This window comes from Entelurus aequoreus, linkage group LG25 (assembly GCF_033978785.1).
Source record: "Entelurus aequoreus isolate RoL-2023_Sb linkage group LG25, RoL_Eaeq_v1.1, whole genome shotgun sequence".
In the NCBI taxonomy this organism is placed as follows: Eukaryota; Metazoa; Chordata; class Actinopteri; order Syngnathiformes; family Syngnathidae; genus Entelurus; species Entelurus aequoreus.
The window spans coordinates 30,368,335-30,391,605 of NC_084755.1; the positions used below are offsets into that span (position 1 = coordinate 30,368,335).

Genomic DNA, 23,271 nt, shown 5'->3' on the forward strand with positions numbered 1-23,271 from the left:
AGAGACATGGGGGAATTTTTTTTTAAAATAATTTTTTATTTTTTAATTTTTTTTTAGACATGTATCTCGTGCGCACGAGAAACTTTTTATAAAGTTATAAAAGAGATACATGTCTAAAAAAAAAAAAAAAAAAAAAATTATTATTATTTTTTTATAACTGTCTAAAAAGTTTCTCGTGCGCACGAGATACATGTCTAAAAAAAAAATTTTAATTAAAAAAATTATAAAAACTTTTTTTTTTAGACATGTATCTCGTGCGCACGAGATACATGTCTAAAAAGAAATTAAAAATTTAAAAAATTATACAATTTTTTTTCCCCCTCATGTCTCTTTATGGTAAATAAGGTGCAGATATAAGTAAATAGATTACTGTACAGATAAGTATATTGCACGTTTGCATATGCATGGATGTATGTTATATTGTCTTTATATTCCAGCGAGTTAATCCGTTTTGGGGGGGAATTGAGGGGATTATTATTATTATTTGAAGGGACAATGCACAGAAACATTAAACTCAAAGACAGATATGTTCTGCACCAGATTACAGCTAAATAGCTCATTTCCATCTGTAGTCCCTGGCTACCTAAATGAAAGAGATACAACAAACATGCAATAAAATGATAACAATAAAATTATACTATAACATGTAATCAAATTAAGAAAAGTCACAGAATGCCCTTTCTTTGACACATACTTATACATTAAAACCACAGCTATCATTTACATCATAACACATAGACAATACATGCTCTTGTTCACATCTGTCATCATTTGTAAAAAAAAAAAACACCATGATTTTAACACACACGCACCTCACAGTGCACAAACAAAATGTTTCATGGCCATTTCAACGCCTCTAAATTTGTCATTGAGAACTACAACTAAAATGTGTGACACAATCAAACAGCCACAACACTTCCAGTACTAACACTTTGTAGGGCGCAACAGGCAGCAAAGGCTGAACAACACACCGTAAACTACACACTACTGCCATCTTGACGTCTTGTCAATACTTGCAAGTGAGACTCAGAGATGTGATAATGAAACTAGACGCAACTGAACAGCAGCTATAATAATCAGCTAATTTTTAAATGTTGCGATAAAAAGTTAGATTTTATAATCAACAACAATTAATTCTTATTGGCGTAACGGAGTTAAAAATGCACTTTATTGATATTTCGGAATGTTGGTTTTTTTAGGGCTGCGAATCTTTGGGTGTTCCACGATTCGATTCAATATCGATTCTTGGGGTCACCACTCGATTCAAAATAGATTTTTTTCGATTCAACGCGATTCTCTATACAAAAACGGTATTTTCCCGATTCAAAAGGATACTCTATTCATTCAATACATAGGATTTCAGCAGGATCTACCCCAGTCTGCTGACATGCAAGCAGATTAGTAGATTTTTGTAAAAAGCTTTTATAATTGCAAAGGACAATGTTTTATCAACTGATTGCAATAATGTAAATTTGTTTTAACTATTAAATAAACCAAAAATATGACTTATTTTATCTTTGTGAAAATATTGGACACAGTGTGTTGTCAAGCTTATGAGATGCGATGCAAGTGTAAGCCACTGTGACACTATTGTTCATTTTTTAAATTTTTTTATAAATGTCTAATGATAATGTCAATGAGGGATTTTTAATCACTTCTATGTTGAAATTGTAACTAATATTGATACTGTTGTTGATAATATTCATTTTTGTTTCACTACTTTTGGTTTGTTCTGTGTCGTGTTTGTGTCTCTCTCCATTGCTCTGTTTATTGCAGTTCTGAGTGTTGCTGGGTCAGGTTTGGTTTTGGAATTGGATTGCATTGTTATGGTATTGCTGTGTATTGTTTTGTTGGATTGATTAATTAAAAAATTTAAAAAAATAAATAAATAAAATAAAAAAATAAAAAATAATAATTAAAAAAAATAAATCGATTTTTAAAAAAATGAGAATCGATTCTGAATCGCACAACATGAGAATCGCGATTCGGATTCGAATCGATTTTTTCCCACACCCCTAGTTTTTATTTGATCTCAAAAGAGTTTTTTTTTTTTGTTGATTGACTGTTATGTTATTCTACTCCTTCCTGTCATGGAATACTGTCAGGCTTCCGTAGTTTCCTCGAACTTCTGTAGCTCCTCCCCTTCCTCCTCACTTCCTGTTGGCGACGCTAGTGGTGAGTTGTGTCCAAATTGGCGTCGCGCTGTGTCGTTTTCTAACAAAAACGAATGGTTTGTTTTTGTAATTCTCGCCGTATATTATTAAATTTTTATGTACCCTTAAGATATAAGCTGTTTTTGTGTTATTTAACCGCTATTCTGAGCGCTGCAAGCGTTTTGTTTGAGCGACGGTGTTGGCGCGATTTGTTTGAAGCGGTCCTCTTTCATGTCACGTGACATGACACATCACGTCACGTGACCGCGAAGTGGTGTTTCTACGTGTAGGAAGCAGAGCGTTACAAGGAGTCACAGAGGAGGACCTTATGTGGTTTTTACGTCATTTTCAGGTATGTGTATAGGGACAAGCGGTACAAAATGGATGGATATAATACTGTAAATGTGCATGTTGTCTTGCTTTTATTTAACTCCTTCCCCACGCAGTTCTTTATTTTGGCCGCTAGTCGGCAGTGTTTACTTTTTGCATCTTATATTGAGTCAATGGTGTATAACAAGGGTGTCAAACTCAAATACAGAGTGGGCCAAAATGTAAAACTGAACAAAGCCGTGGGCCAAGGTTGAACAAATTAACCTTTTAATAGGGACCTAAACAAGTTTTGCATTGAATATTGAACAAGCAAGGCTTATATAACTTTATAGTGACATGCAAAATCGAGTTTCAAATAATAATAATACTTAAAAAATATCAATGGCATATCAAATATAATTTAAATAAATGCCTCTTTTCTATTTGCAGCCTTCTGAGGTAAATATCAACATTAACTTTTTCCACAGGCTAATAAATTTGAAAATAAAATAACAATGAATAAACCAACCATTCAGGACTTAAATGGTTTGCAACACACTGATCTAATCTGATGTGCCCAAGACAGATACCTGGCATCTTTTCTTGGAAGCTAGTTCATTAATGTCGGGGCTCAGGCTTTGAGCTGAGGCAGCCTTCATTATCAAACGAAGGTGTTCATCAGTCATTATAGATAGACATAGTCCACAGTCTTTGGGGCGTGCCTTAAAGGCACTGCCTTTAACGTCCTCTATGAGCTGTCGTCACGTTCGCTTTTCATCCATTCTAACAACGTGCCGGCCCAGTCACAAGATATGTGCGGCTTCTGTACGCACACACACGTGAATGCAATGCATACTTGATCAACAGCGATACAGGTTACACTGAGGGTGTCCGTATAAACAACTTTAACACTATTAGAAATATACGCCACACTGTGAATCCACACCAAACAAGAATGACAAACACATTTCGGGAGAACATCCGCACCGTAACACAACATAAACACAACAAAACAAATACCCAGAATCCCATGCAGTCCTAACTCTTCCAGGACGCTACAAAATACACCCTTAGTGGAATATTTGATGTGAAGTAATCGGAACCTTGGATAGGTCAATAATTCATAATAACATGGATTTTGATTCAATATTATGTTTTGAGCAATGACAGGTCGAAAGAAAGTAAAACAGCTTTGTTTTATTAGTCAACATTGCAACTTTTTCTAAATTACATTTCACCTTTAAGCTTCTGTTTTTGTTTATTTTAATAGTATTTTTAGAATGTGCGGTGGGCCTTTAAAACATTAGCTGTGGGCCGCAAATGGCCTCCAAGGCACACTTTTGACACCCCTGCTATAGATAATAAAAAAATGTAATCTGATAAATCTATGGATAAAAAGCAGAGCCTGGCGACGCACGCGCGTTTATCATAACTCTCTCGCTCTCTCTGTCTCTGCCCCTCCCTCATCAATGCTGCTGCGCGCACAATTTGTTTTGTTTTTAACTCCTTCTTAACCCTGAACGTACATTGAAAATACACGCAACCCTAACTCAAAATGCCGGACATTTGAGGCATTTAAGAAACTCCGCCCTGACAGCTCCGCAAAAGAGGACATGTCCGGTGAAAAGAGGACGTATGGTCAGTCTATCGTAGCCCGTTAGCTGCTAGCATGCCGTGTATTGTGCCTCGGTGTGCATTGTTTACACAACGTGCGTTACGCTACTTAATATGTCCGTGTGGAAACTCGTTCGGTACACCTCCAAACCGAACCGGAACCCCCGTACCGAAACGGTTTAATACAAATACACGTACCGTTACACCCCTACATGATATATAATTCAAATTATTCAGAAATATTCAATGTTTTACATATGTATGTTACTCCTTATCCCGACTATACTTTAAGTTAATTTTCTGAATTTTTTAAAATAAAAATCACTTAACATTCACATTTTAGTTTCTCTTACCCTAACACATTCCCCCTGTGAAAAATGTAATCTGGCCTACAGGAAGTTTTACCATTCAGATCCTTTGCAGGTCAAAAGTAAGTTTATTTTACTTTTTACTCCGAGATATATCGCAATTATGGCTGCCCTGAGAGGGCCGCATGTGACAGTGAATATAAATGAGTATAATTGTGTATATTACCCTCGTTAGGCAACTCTTTGTTGGAAATTATTCTATTTTTCACTCGCTGATGGATAACTTGCTTTGAAACCCTAAGTCAAGGTGACAATCTTTTAAAAGCCACATAAACATGGCTGACGTTGCAGGCCAAGTAAAATAGTGTGGCAGACCACATATAATGAAAAGTAACATGACAGCAAATAATGTGTCTGATGACATAAAATTGTGAGCCGGGCAACGCAAATTACATGGTGGGCCACGTAAATTGTTGTGGCAGCACAGGTGAATTAACATGGCGGACCATACACGATTATGTGGCGAACCACATGAAATAATGTCGCTGCCCACAAAGAATAACGTGGTGGACCACAAAAAATTACTTGGCAGGTCACATGAAAGGACATGTCAGGCCACTTTAACAATGTGGCTGATCACATAAAAATAATGTGGCGAACTACATAAAATAACGTGGCTGATCACATAAAATAATGTGGCTGATTACATAAAGTATTGTGGTGGACCACAATAAACAATGTGGCGGACCACATAAAAATAATGTGGCTGATCACATAAAATAATGTGGATGATCACATGAAATAATGTGGCTGATCACATTTAATAATGTGGCTGATTACATAAAAATAATGTGGCTGATCACATGGAATAATGTGGATGATCACATGGAATAATGTGGATGATCACATGAAATAATGTGGCTGATCACATTTAATAATGTGGCTGATTACATAAAAATAATGTGGCTGATTACATGAAATAATGTGGATGATCACATGAAATAATGTGGATGATCACATGAAATAATGTGGATGATCACATGAAATAATGTGGCTGATCACATTTAATAATGTGGCTGATTACATAAAAATAATGTGGCTGATTACATGAAATAATGTGGATGATCACATGAAATAATGTGGATGATCACATAAAAATATTGTGGCTGATCACATTAAATAATGTGGCTGATTACATACAAATAATGTGGCTGATCACATGAAATAATGTGGATGATCACATTAAATAATGTGGATGATCACATAAAAATATTGTGGCTGATCACATTAAATAACGTGGCTGATTACATACAAATAATGTGGCTGATCATATAGAAATAATTACATAAATAATCACATCAAATAATGTGGCTGATCACTTGGCGAGTGTGTGCGTTGTGTGTGACTCACTCCTCCTGCCGCAGTATCTTGTCCTCCACGGCCTGCAAGGCAGCAGCAAGCGACGCACTCGTCTCCTCCAGCTTCTGATGCACCAAAGAATCGGCGGCAAAGTCCGGCGTCGGGGTGACCGGCGCCGTCACGCCTACCGCTGCCATCCCGCTGTCCACGGACACGCCCCCGATAGAGGAGCGAGGAGGCTTGACCGGCGGGCTGGGAGTGGCAGGAGTCTGAGGCGTGGTGGGTGTCTGCGGGGTGTGCGGGCTCTGCGGGGAGGGGCTGGGTAGCTTCACGTTGGGCGTGTTGGAGTGGGGGAAGGCGGGGGGCGAGCTGGTCTGTCGGGCCACCACTGGGTGCAGCTTCGCCGGAGGGGTGGCCGGCGTCGGGGAAGAGGGGCTGGTCATGGAGTGGATGAGCTTGGATGGCTTAGGCGCCGTGGGCGGGGGAGCGGGTTTGGGGGAGACCGGAGGAGGAATCTTCTTTCCTTCCACTAGAAAGAAGACAAAAAAGAGTGCAGGAGGTCTGCATGAAAGTCTGTTCGGTCCCTAAGGGCCCTTTGGGGCCAAAGTGCACAATGTGTTCCATGAAACGAGGACACACGTCACACGTGTGGGAAGTCACTCTCCTATAAACAAGGACTTGCAACAACACAACCTTTCTACTTCCGATTTCTCTGATTATTTTTCCTATTTCGAGTCCTTTTTAAATATTCAAATTGCACAATTTGCCGCTGTCATTATTTACTGGCAAGTTTTGCCATCACATTAATTAGAAGACATGATCTATCGTGCGGTGTTACAGTAATTTCTCTGATTTAGTGGATTTTTTCCAGTCCTTGCCTACTCAGTGGCCTAGTGGTAAGTAGTGATGGGATCGGCAGTTCTTTTGACTGTACTGAATCACTAGAATCAGTTCCTTAAATTGATTCGTTCAAAAAATTTGTTCACCGAATCACCCCCCCACGCCCCCCCCCCCCAAAAAAAATGGGGGGGGGGGCGTGCGTAGTACAGACAGTACAGTGCAGACATTCGCGCACTGCGTAGGGCAGGGGTGTCAAACGTAAGGCCCGAGGGCCGGATCAGGCCCGCGAACAGGTTTTATCCGGCCCGAGGGATGAGTTAGCTAAGTATAAAAATTAGCCAAAATTTTTGAATGAAAGAAACTGCTGTTCTAAATGTGTCCACTAGATGTCGCAATAGCAATTCTTTGTATCTTTGTAGAAGATGCTACATATGGAAAAAAAAAAAAATGATAAATTTTAAAAAACACATTTTAATGCACCAGTCGAGGAAAATGAGCAAACTACATAAATAACATCCTATAATTTGATTTTTATCTTGATGGATTGAAAATTGCCACCAATGAGTTGACAGATGAACATTATCACATAATTTATTTAGAAAATTTAAATAACGACAAATAAAGATAGAATACTATTAACCGCAACATGCAAGTGTAAAAAAAACATTATGATTTGAACATTTTCAGAATGTGCTTGTTCTATTATTAAACAAAGAAAACAATCTGAAGTTTTCTTTATTTTTAATTTATTGTGTCGTGATTTTACCAGTCCGGCCCACTTGGGAGTGGATTTTTCTCCATGTGGCCCTCAATCTAAAATGAGTTTGACACCCCTGGCGTAGGGACTCGCGTTAATCTAACAACAACAGTTGCAGTAGAAGGGATAATAATAATAATAATAATAATATGAATCAGAATTGATCCCCAAGGAGAAATTTATTTTTGTTACAATAACTGTGTAAATAATAGCCTATGTATGTGTACATACATTAGTTATTATTTTTATTTTAAATCTTCTCAAAACAGCCTGCTTACACTTTACCCCCCGCCCCTTCTTTCTGTCTCCTCTACTAGTCTACTCTCATTTTGTTTTCATGTGGCTTGTTTTCATGGGATCGGCAGTTCTTTTGACAGTACGAATCACTAGAATCAGTGACTGACAACGCCACACGGTGGCCGCAGTTCATTACGTGTACCGAATCTCTTCTGCAGTTCTTTTGACAGTACGAATCACTAGAATCAGTGACTGACAACGCCACACGGTGGCCGCAGTTCATTACGTGTACCGAATCTCTTCTGCAGTTCTTTTGACAGTACGAATCACTAGAATCAGTGACTGACAACGCCACACGGTGGCAAGTTCAGTACGTGTACCGAATCTCTTCTGCAGTTCTTTTGACAGTACGAATCACTAGAATCAGTGACTGACAACGCCACACGGTGGCCAGTTCAGTACGTGTACCGAATCTCTACTGCAGTTCTTTTGACAGTACGAATCACTAGAATCAGTGACTGACAACGCCACACGGTGGCCAGTTCAGTACGTGTACCGAATCTCTTCTGCAGTTCTTTTGACAGTACGAATCACTAGAATCAGTGACTGACAACGCCACACGGTGGCCAGTTCAGTACGTGTACCGAATCTCTTCTGCAGTTCTTTTGACAGTACGAATCACTAGAATCAGTGACTGACAACGCCACACGGTGGCCAGTTCAGTACGTGTACCGAATCTCTTCTGCAGTTCTTTTGACAGTACGAATCACTAGAATCAGTGACTGACAACGCCACACGGTGGCCGCAGTTCAGTACGTGTACCAAATCACTTCTGCAGCAGCAGTACAGTTTAATTGCAAATCAGCATTATTATAATGATGATGATGATAGCTACTAAACAACAACAACAACAACAGTTGCAGTAGAATGGATAATAATAATAATAATAATATGAATCAGAATTGATCCCCAAGGAGAAATTTATTTTTGTTACAATAACTGTGTAAATAATAGCCTATGTATGTGTACATACATTAGTTATTATTTTTTATTTTAAATCTTCTCAAAACAGCCTGCTTACACTTCCCCCGCCCCTTCTTTCTGTCTCCTCTACTAGTCTACTCTCATTTTGTTTTCATGTGGCTTGTTTTCATGGGATCGGCAGTTCTTTTGACAGTACGAATCACTAGAATCAGTGACTGACAACGCCACACGGTGGCAAGTTCAGTACGTGTACCGAATCTCTTCTGCAGTTCTTTTGACAGTACGAATCACTAGAATCAGTGACTGACAACGCCACACGGTGGCAAGTTCAGTACGTGTACCGAATCTCTTCTGCAGTTCTTTTGACAGTACGAATCACTAGAATCAGTGACTGACAACGCCACACGGTGGCCAGGTCAGTACGTGTACCGAATCTCTTCTGCAGTTCTTTTGACAGTACGAATCACTGGAATCAGTGACTGACAACGCCACACGGTGGCCAGTTCAGTATGTGTACCGAATCTCTTCTGCAGTTCTTTTGACAGTACGAATCACTAGAATCAGTGACTGACAACGCCACACGGTGGCCGCAGTTCAGTACGTGTACCGAATCTCTTCTGCAGTTCTTTTGACAGTACGAATCACTAGAATCAGTGACTGACAACGCCACACGGTGGCCAGTTCAGTACGTGTACCGAATCTCTTCTGCAGTTCTTTTGACAGTACGAATCACTAGAATCAGTGACTGACAACGCCACACGGTGGCCAGGTCAGTACGTGTACCGAATCTCTTCTGCAGTTCTTTTGACAGTACGAATCACTAGAATCAGTGACTGACAACGCCACACTGTGGCCGCAGTTCAGTACGTGTACCGAATCACTTCTACAGCAGCAGTACAGTTTAATTGCAAATCAGCATTATTATAATGATGATGATAGCTACTAAACAACAACAACAACAACAGTTGCAGTAGAAGGGATAATAATAATAATAATAATATGAATCAGAATTGATCCCCAAGGAGAAATTTATTTTTGTTACAATAACTGTGTAAATATTAGCCTATGTATGTGTACATACATTAGTTATTATTTTTATTTTAAATCTTCTCAAAACAGCCTGCCCTACACATTACCCTCCGCCCTAACCCCCTCGCGTCGCTGCTGCTCAGCCTGCACGGATTTTCTTTAACTTTATGTGTTGAGATAATGGGGACGTCTGTTTGTTTTCATGTGGCTTGAGTCAACATTAGCCGTTAGCTTGGAGAATGAAGGGAGAACGGATGCCAATGGCATGAAACATCCCCGCGACGGGGGGAGAATCACATTGGGGCAAGCAGAGCAGAGAGCGAGAGCGTTGACGTTCACTGAGTGATTCATGTCGTTAATCCGCGGTGAACAAATCGTTCGCTCAGTCCCTCCCCCCGCCCTCTCATTGGCTGCGTCGTTCGCCGACGTCGAGGGTTCAGTGAGTCACAGAATGCGCCAATTCCACTCATACCGGCATGGTCGCGGCGGAGCTCAACTGAACTGAGAAAGGAACGAATCAGTTCATGAAGTGATTCGGTTTAGTACGTTCACTCAAAAGATTTGTTCTTTCGAACGAATCGTTCAGGACACAACACTAGTGGTTATAGTGTCCGCCCTGAGATCGGTAGGTTGTGAGTTCAAACCCCGGCCGAGTCATACCACAGACTATAAAAATGGGACCCATTACCTCCCTGCTTGGCACTCAGCATCAAGGGTTGGAATTGAGGGTTAAATCACCAAAAATGACTCCCGGGTGTGGCTACCGCTGCTGCCCACTGCTCCCCACACCTCCCAGGGGGTGAACAAAGGGATGGGTCAAATGCAGAGGACAAATTTTACCACACCTAGTGTGTGTGACTATCATTGGTACTTTAACTTATTTGAAGTTGTTTTCATTATTTAAATTGCACAAACTTGCTGCTGTCATTATTTACTTGCAAGAAGAGCAATCGCAACAATTAGATGACTTTTAGCCTGCTGTGTTACAGCAAATTCCCTGATTTAGTGGATTATTTCCAGTCTTATTTAGAGTTGTTTAGAATTTTTAAATAGCCAATTGATTACTTGCAAGTGTGGGCGGCCGCATGCATTAGATGACATGTTCCAGTTTGCTGATTCACTGGAATCTCCCCAATTTAGTGGATTATTTCCGGTCCTATTTAGAGTCGTTGTGATTATTTTCATTGAAGATTGACAGTGTCATCAATTACTTGCAAAAGGAGCGATCGCATTAAATGGATGGCTTGTTTTAGCCTGCAATGTTACAGCGATTTCTCTGATTTAGTAGATTATTTCCAGTTTTATTTAGAGTTGGTTAGATTATTTAAAGAGCACAAGATTTCAACTGTCATTATGTACTGGCAAGTTTTGCGATCACATTATATTAGAAGACATTATCTATCTTGCGGTGTTACAGAAATTTCTCTAATTTAGTGGATTATTTTTCCTATTTTGAGTCGTTTTGATTATTTAAATTACACAATTAGCCGCCGTCATTATTTACTTGCAAGTTTTGCGATCACATTACTTAGAGGACATGATCCATCTTGCTGTGTTACAGCAATTTCTCTGATTTAGTGGATTTTTCCCAGTCTTATTTGAAGTTGTTTTGATTATGTAAATTGCACAATCTTGTCGCTGTCATTATTTACTTGCAAGAAGAGCAATCGCAATAATTAGATGACTTTTAGCCTGCTGTGTTACAGCAATTTCTCTGATTTAGTGGATTATTTCCAGTCTTATTCAAGGTTATTTAGGATTTTTAAATAGCAAATGTTTGTTTAATTACTTGCAAGTGTGGGCAGCCGCATTAATTAGATGACATGTTGTAGCTTGCTGTGTCACAAGAATCTCTCCAATTTAGTGGATTAGTTCCAGTCTTATTTGGAGTCGTGATTATTTTCATTAAAGGTTGACGGTGTCATCAATTACTTGCTAGAGGAGCGATCACATTGATTGGATGGCTTGTTTTAGCCTGCAATGTTACAGCGATTTCTCTGATTTAGTGGATTATTTCCAGTCGTATTTAGATTAATTAAATTACACAAGGTTTTCCCTATCATTAATTACTTGCAAGAGAGGCAATCACATTTATTAAATGACATGTTCAAGCTTGCTGTTTTACAGCAATTTCATTGATTTACTGGCTTATTTACAGTTTTATTTGGAGTCGTCGTGATTATTTTCATTGAAGATTGATGCTGTCATCAAATACTTACTAGTTTGGTGATCACATTAATTAGACGACTTGTTTAAGTGGATTATTTACAGTCGTGATTATTTTCATCGAACAAGCTTGCCGCTGTCACTAATTACTTGCTAGAGGACCAATCGCTTTAATTGGATGACTTATTTTAGCCTGCTGTGTTAGAGCAATTACTCTGATTTAGTGGATTATTTTAGTCGTTTTGATTATTTAAATAGTGCAAGGTTTCGCTGTCATTATTTGCTTGCGAGTTTGGAGATCGCATTAATTAGAATACATGCTCTTGCTCACTGTGTTACAGGAATTTCTCTGATTTAGTGAATTATTTCCAGCCTTATTTGAAATTGTTTTGATTATTTCAATTGCACAAGATTTCTGCTGTCATTAATTCCTTGCAAATTTGGAGATCACATGAATTAGATGACATGTTGTAGCATGTTGTTTTGCAGCAGTTTCTCTGATTTAGTGGATTCTTTTAGTCGTTTTGATTATATAAATAGTGCAAGGTTTCTGCTGTCATTAATTACCTGCAAGTGTGGAGATCACATGAATTAGATGACATGTTGTAGCATGTTGTTCTACAGCATTTTTTCTGTTTTAGTGGATTATTTTATTATTTAAATAGTGCAAGGTTTCTGCTGTCATTATTTACCTGCAAGTGTGGAGATCACATTAATTAGATGACATGTTGTAGCATGTTGTTTTACAGCATTTTTTCTGTTTTAGTGGATTATTTAATTATTTAAATAGTGCAAGGTTTCTGCTGTCATTATTTACCTGCAAGTGTGGAGATCACATTAATTAGATGACATGTTGTAGCATGTTGTTTTACAGCAATTTCTCTGATTTAGTGGATTATTTACAGTCTTATTTTCAGTCCTTGATTATTTAAACTGCACAAGGTTGCTGCTGTCATTACTTGCAAGAGGGGCGATCACATAATGCGATGACATGTTCAAGCTTGTTCCGTTACAGCAATTTCTTTGATTTAGTGGATTATTTCCAGCATCTATCTATACAAATTCTAAAGTTAATGATTATTTGCACAAAAACAAATGTTTATGAGTTTGAACATCAAATATGTTGTCTTTGTAGCATATTCAACTGATTATGGGTTGAAAATGATTTGCAAATCATTGTATTCTGTTTATATTTACATCTAGCCCAATTTCCCAACTCATATGGAAATAGGGTTTGTACTTGCAAGAGAGGCAATCACATTTATTAAATGACATGTTCTAGCTTGCTGTTTTATTTCTTTGATTTAGTGGATTATTTCCAGCATCTTATCTATACAGGTAATTGCTTGCCTTATTTAATGTAACCCATGGAGATAACGATTTATCTCCACCTCCTCGCCAACTATACACACATTCCCACCTGGACTGCCAGGTGTGCCCGGTCCTGGCAGAGGGACTCTCTTGTTGGATGCGGTCTGTTGGGGGTTCTGAGGGCCCCCTTGTCTCTTGATCTGTGCCACAACTGGCTTTGGGGAGACCGGCGGCTTTGGTTTTTTGAATAGAGCGCCTTCATTGCCCACCGGAGCTCCTTGGTCCGAACTGTCCCTTCGAGGAACATCTGTCACTTGGGATTGCGGTTGGGTTTGAGGTTGAGGCTGCTCCGTCACGCCGACGTCGGACACCGGGCGGCGTTTCACGGTGGCTGTGCCGTTCTGGTAAGGTACTGGCTGCGAGGTGTTTGGGGGCTCGCTACCTGGCGGTTCTCCGTTGGGCCCGGCGAGGTCCGTGTAGCCCTCCGGCTCCTTGTCGCGGCTCTTTGGCCTCCGCTTGACGGTGGACGACTCTTGGAGCGTGAAGTCTGAGCCGTTAGGGTGGGTCTTGGAGCCGCGGGGTCGTCGCTTTAACGTGGCGGTGGGCTCCACCCTGGAGATGTCTTCCTGGGAGTATCCGCAATCTCCCGGGTGACCCGCGCCGTCACCCTGCAGGCAGACACAAAATACACACTAACGGAAAATTCATACGTCCGTGGCAAGGGGGGATTTTTGCAACAGTCACAACATAGAAATTGCTGAATGTGCACAAATAAAGTCTACGACATCAAGCAACATTTAGAGATAACTACCTGTCCGTCTCCTCGTCCTTGTCGGCGAATGGTCATGCTTCCCTCCTCGGCGAAGGGCAGGTGTTCAGAAGAACTGCAGCTGTCTCCAGGGCTTGGGTTGAGGGAAGGCGCAGTCACAGGCGGCGGGGAGGATTCCGGCTGGGAAATGACAGACGGCGGCGGTTGCTCGCGCCGGGCCGCCGCCACCAGCTCCATCACGGGCCCGCTGATGGTCCGTCGTCGGTTCACGACTTCCCCGTCCAGACCGATGGTTTCGCGCGTTTTCCCCGCCTGAAAGAAACCCGACAACAAGGTGGCGTCACACCGTGATCGCATGTTCGTGGAATGTCGGGTCCGAACACACCTGCACATGCATTTGGATTATTTCAATTGCACGTTTTACAATTAATTACTTGCAAGTGTGGGTGGCCGCTTCAATTAGATGACATGTTGTAGCTTGCTGAGACACTAGAATCTCTCCAATTTAGTGGATTATTTCCAGACTTTCTTTGAGTCGTTATGATTATTTAAATTACACAATTTGCCGCTGTCATTATTTACTTGCAAGAAGAGCGATCACAATAATTAGATGGCTTTTAGCCTGCTGTGTTACAGCAATTTCTCTGGTTTAGTAGATTATTTCCAGTATTATTTAGAACTAGTTTAATAGTTTGTAATAGTTCTAATAGTTTAGAATTTTTAAATTGCACAGGTTTGCCAATTAATTACTTGCAAGTGTGGGTGGTCGCTTCAATTAGATGACATGTTGTAGCCTGCTGTGTCACTAGAATCTCTCCAATTTAGTGGATTATTTCCAGTCTTATTTTGAGTCGTTATGATTATTTAAATTACACAATTTGCCGCTGTCATTATTTACTTGCAAGAAGAGCGATCACAATAATTAGATGACTTTTAGCCTGCTGTATTACTGCAATTTCTCTGGTTTAGTAGATTATTTCCAGTATTATTTAGAACTAGTTTAATATTTTCTAATAGTTTCGAAATTTTAAATTGCACAAGTTTGCAAATTAATTACTTGCAAGTGTGGGTGGCCGCTTCAAATTAGATGACATGTTGTAGCTTGCTGGGACACTAGAATCTCTCCAATTTAGTGGATTATTTCCAGTCTTATTTTGAGTCGTTATGATTATTTAAATTACAAAATTTGCCGCTGTCATTATTTACTTGCAAGAAGAGCGATCACAATAATTAGATGACTTTTAGCCTGCTGTGTTACTGCAATTTCTCTGGTTTAGTAGATTATTTCCAGTATTATTTAGAACTTATTTAATATTTTCTAATAGTTTCGAATTTTTAAATTGCACAAGTTTGCAAATTAATTACTTGCAAGTGTGGGTGGCCGCTTCAAATTAGATGACATGTTGTAGCTTGCTGGGACACTAGAATCTCTCCAATTTAGTGGATTATTTCCAGTCTTATTTTGAGTCGTTATGATTATTTAAATTACACAATTTGCCGCTGTCATTATTTACTTGCAAGAAGAGCGATCACAATAATTAGATGACTTTTAGCCTGCTGTGTTACTGCAATTTCTCTGGTTTAGTAGATTATTTCCAGTATTATTTAGAACTTGTTTAATATTTTCTAATTGTTTCGAATTTTTAAATTGCACAAGTTTGCAAATTAATTACTTGCAAGTGTGGGTGGCCGCTTCAAATTAGATGACATGTTGTAGCTTGCTGGGACACTAGAATCTCTCCAATTTAGTGGATTATTTACAGTTTTATTTTGAGTCGTTATGATTATTTAAATTACACAATTTGCCGCTGTCATTATTTACTTGCAAGAAGAGCGATCACAATAATTAGATTACTTTTAGCCTGCTGTATTACTGCAATTTCTCTGGTTTAGTAGATTATTTCCAGTATTATTTAGAACTAGTTTAATAGTTTCTAATAGTTCTAATAGTTTAGAATTTTTAAATTGCACAAGTTTGCCAATTAATTACTTGCAAGTGTGGGTGGCCGCTTCAATTAGATGACATGTTGTAGCTTGCTGGGACACTAGAATCTCTCCAATTTAGTGGATTATTTCCATTTTTATTTAGTCGTTGTGATTATTTTCATTGAAGATTGACAGTGTCATCAATTACTTGCTAGAGGAGCAATTGCATTAATTGGATGGCTTTTTTAACCTGCAATGTCACAGCGATTTCTCTGATTTAGAAGATTTTTTCCAGTCTTACTTAGAGTTGTTTAGAGTATTTAGATAGCACAAGGTTTCCACTGTCATTTATTACTTGCAAGTTTGGCGGTCACATTAATTAGGTGATGTTCTAGCTTGCTTTTTACAGCATTTTCTCCTATTTACTGGACTGTTTTAGTTGTTCTGATTATCTCAATTGCAGAAGATTGCCGCTGTCAATTACGTGCAAGAGGAGCAAAACATTAATTAAATGACATGTTCTAGCCTGCTGTTTTACAGCAATTTCTCTGATTTGGTGGATTATTTCCTGTTTTATTTAGAGTTGTTGTAATTATTTTAATTGCACAAGATTGTTGCTGTTGTTAATTACTTGTTGATGACTTGTTCTAGCCTGCTCTTTGATTTGGTGACAGTGTCATCAATTACTTGTTAGAGGACAATTGCATTAATTGGATTGCTTGTTTTAGCCTGCAATGTCACAGCGATTTCTATGATTTAGTTGATTATTTCCAGTCTTATTTGGAGTTGTTTATATTATTTAAATAGCACAAGGTTTCCCCTATCATTAATTGCTTGCAAGAGAAGCGATCACATTAATTAAATGAAATGTTCTAGCCTGCTGTTTTACAGCAATTTCACTGATTTACTGTCTTATTTCCAGTTTTACTGGGGTGAGTTTTTCCTTGCCCGTATGTGGGCTCTGTACCAAGGATGTCGTTCTGGGTTGTGCAGCCCTTTGAGACACATGTGATTTAGGGCTATATAAATAAACATTGATTGATTGATTGATTGATATTTGGAGTCGTCGTAATTATTTCAATTGCACAAGATTGCCGCTATCATTAATTACTTGCAAGAAGAACGATCATATTAATTGGATGACTTGTTCTAGCCGGCTCTGGTACAGCAATTTCTTTGTTTTGTGGATTATTTTAGTCGTTTTCAATATTTAGATTGCACAAGTTTGGCAATGTTGCAAGAGGGGCGACCACATTAATTAGATGCCACATTCTAGTCTTCCATTTTACAACATTTTCTGTGATTTAGTGGATTAGTTCTAATGTTTTTTGAAATCTTTTTGATTATTTAAATTGCACAAGTTTGATAATTAATTACTTGCAAAAGTGGGCGGCCGCATTAATTAGATGACATGTTCTAGCTTGCTGTGTCACTAGAATTTCTCCAATTCAGTGGATTAATCCCGGTCTTATTTGGAGTCGGTGTGATTATTTTCATTGAAGATTGATGCTGTCATCAATTACTTACAAGTTTGGTGATCACATTAATTAGATGTCTTGTTTTAGTGGATTATTTCTAGTCGTGATTATTTTCATTGAACAAGCTTGCCGCTGTCATTAATTACTTGCTAGAGGAGCGATCGCTTTAATTGGATGTCTTATTTTTAGCCTGCTGTGTTAGAGCAATTACTCTGATTATTTTAGTCGTTTTGATTATTTAATTAGTGCAAGGTTTCCGCTGTCATTATTGACTTGCAAGTGTGGAGATCACATTAATTAGATGACATGCTGGAGCATGTTGTTTTACTGCAATTTCTCGGATTTAGTGGATTATTTTAGTCGTTTTGATTATTTATATAGTGCAAGGTTTCCGCTGTCATTATTTACTTGCAAGTTTGGAGATCGCATTAATTAGAAGACATGCTGTTTTACAGCAATTTCTCTGATTTAGTGAATTATTTCCAGCCTTATTTGAAATTGTTTTGATGATTTCAATTGCACAAGGTTTCCGGTGTCATTACGTACTTGCAAGTTTGGAGATCACATGAATTAGATGACGTGCTGTAGCATGTTGTTTTACTGCAATTTCTCTGATTTAGTGGATTATTTTAGTAGTTTTGATTATTTAAATAGTGCAAGGTTTCCGCTGTCATTATTTACTTGCAAGTTTGGAGATCGCATTAATTAGAAGACATGCTGTCTTACAGCAATTTCTCTGATTTAGTGTATTATTTCCAGCCTTATTTGAAATTGTTTTGATTATTTAAATTGCACAAGGTTTCCAGTGTCATTACGTACTTGCAAGTTTGGAGATCACATTAATTAGATGACATGCTGTAGCATGTTGTTTTAGTGCAATTTCTCTGATTTAATGGATTATTTTAGTCGTTTTTATTATTTAAATAGTGCAAGGTTTCCGCTGTCATTATTTACTTGCAAGTTTGGAGATCGCATTAATTAGAAGACGTGCTGTCTTACTGCAATTTCTCTGATTTAGTGAATTATTTGCAGCCTTATTTGAAATTGTTTTGATTATTTCAATTGAACAAGGTTTCCGGTGTCATTATTTACTTGCAAGTTTGGAGATCACATTAATTAGATGACATGCTGTAGCATGTTGTTTTACTGCAATTTCTCTGATTTAGTGGATTATTTTAGTCGTTTTTATTATTTAAATAGTGCAAGGTTTCCGCTGTCATTATTTACTTGCAAGTTTGGAGATCGCATTAATTAGAAGGCGTGCTGTCTTACTGCAATTTCTCTGATTTAGTGAATTATTTGCAGCCTTATTTGAAATTGTTTTGATTATTTCAATTGAACAAGGTTTCCGGTGTCATTATTTACTTGCAAGTTTGGAGATCACATGAATTAGATGACATGCTGGAGCATGTTGTTTTACTGCAATTTCTCTGATTTAGTGGATTATTTTAGTCGTTTTTATTATTTAAATAGTGCAAGGTTTCCGCTGTCATTATTTACTTGCAAGTTTGGAGATTGCATTAATTAGAAGACGTGCTGTCTTACAGCAATTTCTCTGATTTAGTGAATTATTTGCAGCCTTATTTGAAATTGTTTTGATTATTTCAATTGAACAAGGTTTCCGGTGTCATTATTTACTTGCAAGTTTGGAGATCACATGAATTAGATGACATGCTGGAGCATGTTCTTTTACTGCAATTTCTCTGATTTAGTGGATTATTTTAGTCGTTTTGATTATTTAAATAGTGCAAGGTTTCCGCTGTCATTATTTACTTGCAAGTTTGGAGATCGCATTAATTAGAAGACGTGCTGGCGCATGTTGTTTTACTGCAATTTCTCTGATTTAGTGGATTATTTTAGTAGTTTTGATTATTTGAATAGTGCAAGGTTTCCGCTGTCATTATTTACTTGCAAGTTCGGAGATCGCATTAATTGGAAGACATGCTGTTTTACAGCAATTTCTCTGATTTAGTGAATTATTTCCAGCCTTATTTGAAATTGTTTTGATTATTTAAATTGCACAAGGTTTCCAGTGTCATTACGTACTTGCCAGTTTGGAGATCACATTAATTAGATGACATGCTGTAGCATGTTGTTTTACTGCAATTTCTCTGATTTAGTGGATTATTTTAGTCGTTTTTATTATTTAAATAGTGCAAGGTTTCCGCTGTCATTATTTACTTGCAAGTTTGGAGATCGCATTAATTAGAAGACGTGCTGTCTTACTGCAATTTCTCTGATTTAGTGAATTATTTGCAGCCTTATTTGAAATTGTTTTGATTATTTCAATTGAACAAGGTTTCCGGTGTCATTATTTACTTGCAAGTTTGGAGATCACATGAATTAGATGACATGCTGGAGCATGTTGTTTTACTGCAATTTCTCTGATTTAGTGGATTATTTTAGTCGTTTTGATTATTTAAATAGTGCAAGGTTTCCGCTGTCATTATTTACTTGCAAGTTTGGAGATCGCATTAATTAGAAGACGTGCTGTCTTACAGCAATTTCTCTGATTTAGTGAATTATTTGCAGCCTTATTTGAAATTGTTTTGATTATTTCAATTGAACAAGGTTTCCGGTGTCATTATTTACTTGCAAGTTTGGAGATCACATGAATTAGATGACATGCTGGAGCATGTTGTTTTACTGCAATTTCTCTGATTTAGTGGATTATTTTAGTCGTTTTGATTATTTAAATAGTGCAAGGTTTCCGGTGTCATTATTTACTTGCAAGTTCGGAGATCACATTAATTGGAAGACATGCTGTTTTACAGCAATTTCTCTGATTTAGTGAATTATTTCCAGCCTTATTTGAAATTGTTTTGATTATTTCAATTGCACAAGGTTTCCGGTGTCATTACGTACTTGCAAGTTTGGAGATCACATGAATTAGATGACATGCTGGAGCATGTTGTTTTACTGCAATTTCTCTGATTTAGTGGATTATTTTAGTCGTTTTGATTATTTAAATAGTGCAAGGTTTCCGGTGTCATTATTTACTTGCAAGTTCGGAGATCGCATTAATTGGAAGACATGCTGTTTTACAGCAATTTCTCTGATTTAGTGAATTATTTCCAGCCTTATTTGAAATTGTTTTGATTATTTCAATTGCACAAGGTTTCCGGTGTCATTACGTACTTGCAAGTTTGGAGATCACATGAATTAGATGACATGCTGTAGCATGTTGTTTTACTGCAATTTCTCTGATTTAGTGGATTGTTTTAGTCACGTTGATTATTTAAGTAGCGCAAGGTTGTCAATGTCATTAATGAGTTGGAAGAGTGGTGAGCACATTACTTTGGTCATGTCCTCGCTTGCTGTGTCACAAAAAATTCTCCATTTTAGTGGATTATTTCCAGTCGGGATTATTTTCATTGAACAAGCTGGTCCTTAATTACTTGATAGAGGAGCGATCGCTTTAATAGGATGTCAAGGACCGATGGCCTTTTCTCCGCCTGAAAGAAACCTGACAACAAGGTGGAGTCACGCCGGTTCTGAACACACCTGCAGGAAGTTCTGCTGCAGCGCCATCCCTTTGGCCCCGCCCCCGATGGAGGACATTTCCAGCATGGCGGCGATGCTCCTCACACTGCCCATGCTGTTTGTCTCCACGGCGGCCGTCTCCGCCGACACGCCCACATCGCTGGCCCGCCGCTGCTGGTGGTAAGGCACATCCAGCATCCCGCCGGTGGTGTTCGCCACCGCCGGCTGCGCGGTCCCTTCTGAGAGGTTGGAGGAGGAGATAGCCGAGCTTGAGCGTTTGGGCGGGGGCGGAGGCGGACCTTTCTTCTTCTGCCGCAAAGTGATGGGCTGATGGCGGGCGATCGTTTTGTCCTGGTTGCGGACGGAGTGGCTGCGGCTGACACGGTGCGTAACCGTGGCGTATTTACCGCCGTCCGCTCTGATGTTGGAGCCCAGGCTGGAGGCCGCCTCCGCCTCGCCGCTCCTTCCCCCTCCTCCTCCCACCGTCCTCTCGTCACACTCGCCATCTGACACAGCGTGCCGGGTGAGACTGTGGGCTCGTTTCTTCTGGAGTGCGGAGGAATCGGCCTCGTCGCCATCTGCCGGCTCGGCCTCCGGCGGGAGGCAAAGCAGGGGGAGCTGCGGTTGTGCGCCATCGCTCGTTTCCTGGTTCTGAGGGTGGTGCGGGGACTGGACGGGAACGCTGCGACTGTTTGGAGACTGAGGCGGGTGCGAGCGCGGTGAATGAGGCCTTTCACCTTGAAGGAACTGCGGGGACACCTTGTGCTTGGACTGAGGGGAGGAAGTGCTCTGCACGGAGGAGGCGGAGGAGGAGGAGGAGGACGTCCTGGTCTTGGTCGGCGTGTGAGGCGGCGTGTAAGGCGGCGCGGGCTGGGAGTGGGCGTGGCGGTGTTTGCCTTGAGACGAGGCGCTGCTCCTGTGGGAGGAGGAGCTTCCTTGGCTGCTCTGCTGCCTCATCGTCCTCGCCTCCTTCTTCGGCGGTCCTCCGACGACGGCGTTCACGTCATCGGGGTCCTTGCTGGGAGTCCGTGCGGGCTGAGCCGAATGGGTCATGGCGTTCTGGAGCTCGCTACTCAGCTCGCTGTCCTGGAAGGTGCTCATCTTTGGAGACGTCACGTCTGGGGAGAAACAACAAAGATCTCACATGTCGTCTGGGGGGTGCAAGATGTTCACCTGTGTACTCACCGTCTGGGGGCGGGCTGTCCATTGAGATCACTTCCTGTTGCTGCGTGATGGGCGGGGGCTTCTTTCTCAGGGAGCCCCGCCCATCTGAATTCCGCTGCATTTCAGCGAGTCTTTTCACCGCCAACATTAGCTTCTTCTGATGGCCTAAAACCGGATGAAATTGTAAATGATAGTCACCCAACGGGATAATCTCACTTTCACATAATTGAATCGCTACTATAATAATGAAGAATGTGCCGATCAATCGATCACCGATCAGTATTGGCTGATTTTCGTTAAAAGTATGTGATCGCCATTGGCGATTAATGCCGATCACAAACGCTGACACTATTTTTGTCCCCCAGCTAATTATATGTCTCTATACACAGTGTGGAGTCGCTCCCCTAAGATAATACAGTAATAATCATCTACATTACACAGTATCTTAAGTAGGGCTGCAACCAACAACTAATTTGATAATCGATTAATCTGTCGATTATTACTTCGATCAATCGATTAATAATCGGATAAAAGAGACAAACTACAATTCCATCCTTTCCAGTATTTTATTGAAAAAAAACCCAGCATACTGGCACCATACTTATTTTAATTATTGTTTCTCAGCTGTTTGTAAATGTTGCAGTTTATAAATAAAGGTTTATAAAAAAAAAATTAAAAAAAAGTAGCCTCTGCGCATACGCATAGCATAGATCCAATGAATCGATGACTAAATTAATCGGCAACTATTTTTATAATCGATTTTAATCGATTTAATCGATTAGTTGTTGCAGCCCTAGCTGCAATTAACAACTAATTTGATAATCGATTAATCTGTCGATTATTACTTCGATTAATCGATTAATAATCGGATAAAAGAGACAAACTACATTTCTATCCTTTCCAGTATTTTATTGAAAAAAAAACAGCATACTGGCACCATACTTATTTTGATTATTGTTTCTCAGCTGTTTGTAAATGTTGCAGTTTATAAATAAAGGTTTATAAAAAAAAAGTAGCCTCTGTGCATGCGCATAGCATAGATCCAACGAATCGATGACTAAATTAATCGGCAACTATTTTTATAATCGATTTTAATCGATTTAATCGATTAGTTGTTGCAGCCATAATCTTAAGTACTGGAGGACAAGGCTAAACATGTTATACACCGAGAGCAAGGTCAGGAGCGGGCATGCTAATGGTTAAGCTAACTGCTAAGCTAGCTTGAAACAACACCAAGAAATAGGTGCTCAGTAAAGTTTAAGAGGTGAAGATGGAAGCATATTACAGCAGAAAGTAAGTGGCAATCAACAGGAAATCAGCAAAATAAGAGGATAATATAACAGCAACTGTTGGAATTGTCGCAGTCAGTACACGGCACTCAAGA

General features: G+C 39.4%; 2 protein-coding genes across 9 annotated transcripts in view; one reads left to right on the forward strand and one right to left on the reverse strand.

Annotated features, from left to right (window-relative positions):
- The window catches only part of caskin1 (CASK interacting protein 1), a 275,600-nt gene that overhangs the window by 2,219 nt on the left and 250,110 nt on the right, over window positions 1-23,271 (reverse strand). For 4 of the 5 annotated variants that reach the window (XM_062036952.1, XM_062036950.1, XM_062036951.1 and 1 more), the window contains 5 exons: window positions 21,909-22,052; window positions 20,745-21,841; window positions 13,879-14,148; window positions 13,177-13,759; window positions 5,795-6,272 (listed from right to left, as the gene is read on the reverse strand). In XM_062036952.1, coding sequence (XP_061892936.1) covers window positions 5,795-6,272; window positions 13,177-13,759; window positions 13,879-14,148; window positions 20,745-21,841; window positions 21,909-22,052 — 2,572 coding nt within the window. The remainder of the gene's footprint in view (window positions 1-5,794; window positions 6,273-13,176; window positions 13,760-13,878; window positions 14,149-20,744; window positions 21,842-21,908; window positions 22,053-23,271) is intronic. The other variant, XM_062036949.1, reaches the window with a different exon arrangement.
- Window positions 2,158-23,271, forward strand: part of LOC133642635 (phosphoribosyl pyrophosphate synthase-associated protein 2) — a 327,925-nt gene continuing 306,811 nt past the window's right edge. For 3 of the 4 annotated variants that reach the window (XM_062036957.1, XM_062036959.1, XM_062036960.1), the window contains exon 1: window positions 2,165-2,505. The gene's annotated coding sequence lies outside the window, so the exon portion shown is untranslated. Of the gene's footprint in view, window positions 2,506-23,271 lie in introns of all 4 variants that reach the window. The other variant, XM_062036958.1, reaches the window with a different exon arrangement.